This window comes from Pygoscelis adeliae, unplaced genomic scaffold (genome assembly GCF_000699105.1).
Source record: "Pygoscelis adeliae isolate BGI_AS28 unplaced genomic scaffold, ASM69910v1 Scaffold637, whole genome shotgun sequence".
Lineage (NCBI taxonomy): Eukaryota > Metazoa > Chordata > Aves > Sphenisciformes > Spheniscidae > Pygoscelis > Pygoscelis adeliae.
This window is the reverse complement of record NW_008825168.1, coordinates 196318-197972: the sequence shown is the minus strand read 5'-3', so window position 1 is coordinate 197972 and position 1655 is coordinate 196318. Positions and strand designations below refer to the sequence as shown.

Below are 1655 nucleotides of genomic sequence, written 5' to 3'. Positions count from 1 at the left end.
ACCTGTGCTTGTGTGTGGGCAGCGCTGCCTGCTCGCCCTGCAGCTTCCCCAAGGGATGGACGTGCAGGCTGCCAGCTCTGCCGGCCTCACCAGCCACCCCTGTCCCCCCTGCCCAGAGATAGCCCCCACCTCTGCAGCAAGCACATGTTTGCTCAGGCACTTAATGAGTCCTTAATTCAGCCGGTGCTGCAGGTAGCATGGGGAGGAGGGCCGGGGGCACGCAGGCAGGCAGGGTGGTGGCCTGCTTCCAGTCTTGTTTCTCCCTCCCCTGACTTAATTGGCTCATTAAGTGCCAATTTGACCTCCCCACTTTCAGATGTCTCCAGTCTCCACTGGTAAATAGATTTGCGTGTCTCCAGCGGAAACCTCCTCAAGCTGAGCCTGGCATTGGAGCAGGCGGCTGCACAGCCCGCGAGGGCGATGCTTGGCCCTGCCACAAGCGTGGCCCTGCTGCCGCCGAGTTGAAGCCAAGCAAGTGCTGAACGGGAACAAAACTCCCTCCTGAAAGACAAGGGGAGCTGCAGGTAGTGGAAGCCGCAGCCGCCGGCGCTGTGCCCGTGGCGCGGCAGGGATGCACCGAGCGGGAGCTGACCCTGCGCTCCCGTCACAGCTTTGTCATTGCCTTGCTGTGGGACTGCAGCAAGTCCCTTCCCATCTGCTCCCTGCCGTCACCTCGGAGCCAGGACGTGTGTGAGCGTGTGTGAGCGTGTGCATGGGCACAGAGCACAGTGCGACAGAGCCACAGCTGCAGGGTGGTGGCTGCTGGCTCTTCTGAGAGCCGACACTTAGCTGGTGCTCTCAAGCACCTTCTGTACCCAGACCCTCACCCAAGCCCCCAGCACCCCAGGGATGGAGCGGGACCTCCCCAGGTCTATTTTACGCCAGGTGAAGGTTTGCCAGCTGGGCGCTGCTGGGGTGTCATTGGCAGGCTGGGGCTGTGCCCACAGCCGAGAGCGCTGCTCAGTCTCCTCCCCAGCCAAGGCATGGAGACAAACAGGCAGCCAGGCTGCTTGCCTGGATGGATAGCAGGATGCTGGACTGCTCCATTTGGGAAACACCTTAATCTGTGCGTGTAAAAGCATCCCAGGAGTTCAGCTCTGTCCCTTTGTGCCAGAAAGACAGGGGACCAATCCTGCATTTCCTCCTTGCTCGCACTGGTGCAAGGGGGAGGAGGTGACAGCACATCACAGAAGGCTCCCCTCTGCCCAGCACAAGGGAATGTCTCCTGGTGTCACCCAAAGGACCGAAACTAGAAGGAAACCAAATATCTCCAAGGACGTGTCTTAGGCTGAGTAGCGAGACCCTCCACCCCAGGGCCATCCCTCACCCTCCTGTCCCCAGCCCCGGGGCCCCGAGGGGACGGGAAGGGGACAGGACATACGGTTCGACTTTGTTGAAGAAGCGGCGCCGCAGCATCATGACCAGTGTGCCGAGGAGTAGGACGGTGGTGCACATGGCGCTTCCTCCATCACCACGCAGCACCGCTGGCCCCTTGCATCCCTCCCGGAGGCACCGCTCGGCCCGGGGCTGTCACCTGTGCCCAGCTCGCCTGTAGCCCTGGCTGGCAGGCACCTCTCCCCAGCAACCGCCTGAAGGCTCTCAAGGCTGGTTTTAGGAGGAATTAGGGCAGGATCAGATGTAATTAAGAGGCAACA

At 61.4% G+C, this 1655-nt stretch overlaps 1 protein-coding gene across 1 annotated transcript; it reads right to left on the bottom strand.

Annotated features, from left to right (window-relative positions):
• Nucleotides 1–1323: 1323 nt before the first annotated feature.
• Nucleotides 1324–1455, bottom strand: LOC103921016 (progressive rod-cone degeneration protein-like). The gene has a single exon (XM_009328908.1). It carries the CDS (start codon nt 1453–1455, stop codon nt 1324–1326), a length of 132 nt encoding a protein of 43 aa, XP_009327183.1.
• Between the last annotated feature and the right edge of the window lie 200 nt (nt 1456–1655).

Excerpts from the sequence above, each read along its gene's own strand:
- LOC103921016 (XM_009328908.1), bottom strand. The coding sequence starts at position 1,455 with ATGTGCACCACCGTCCTACTCCTCGGCACACTGGTCATGATGCTGCGG.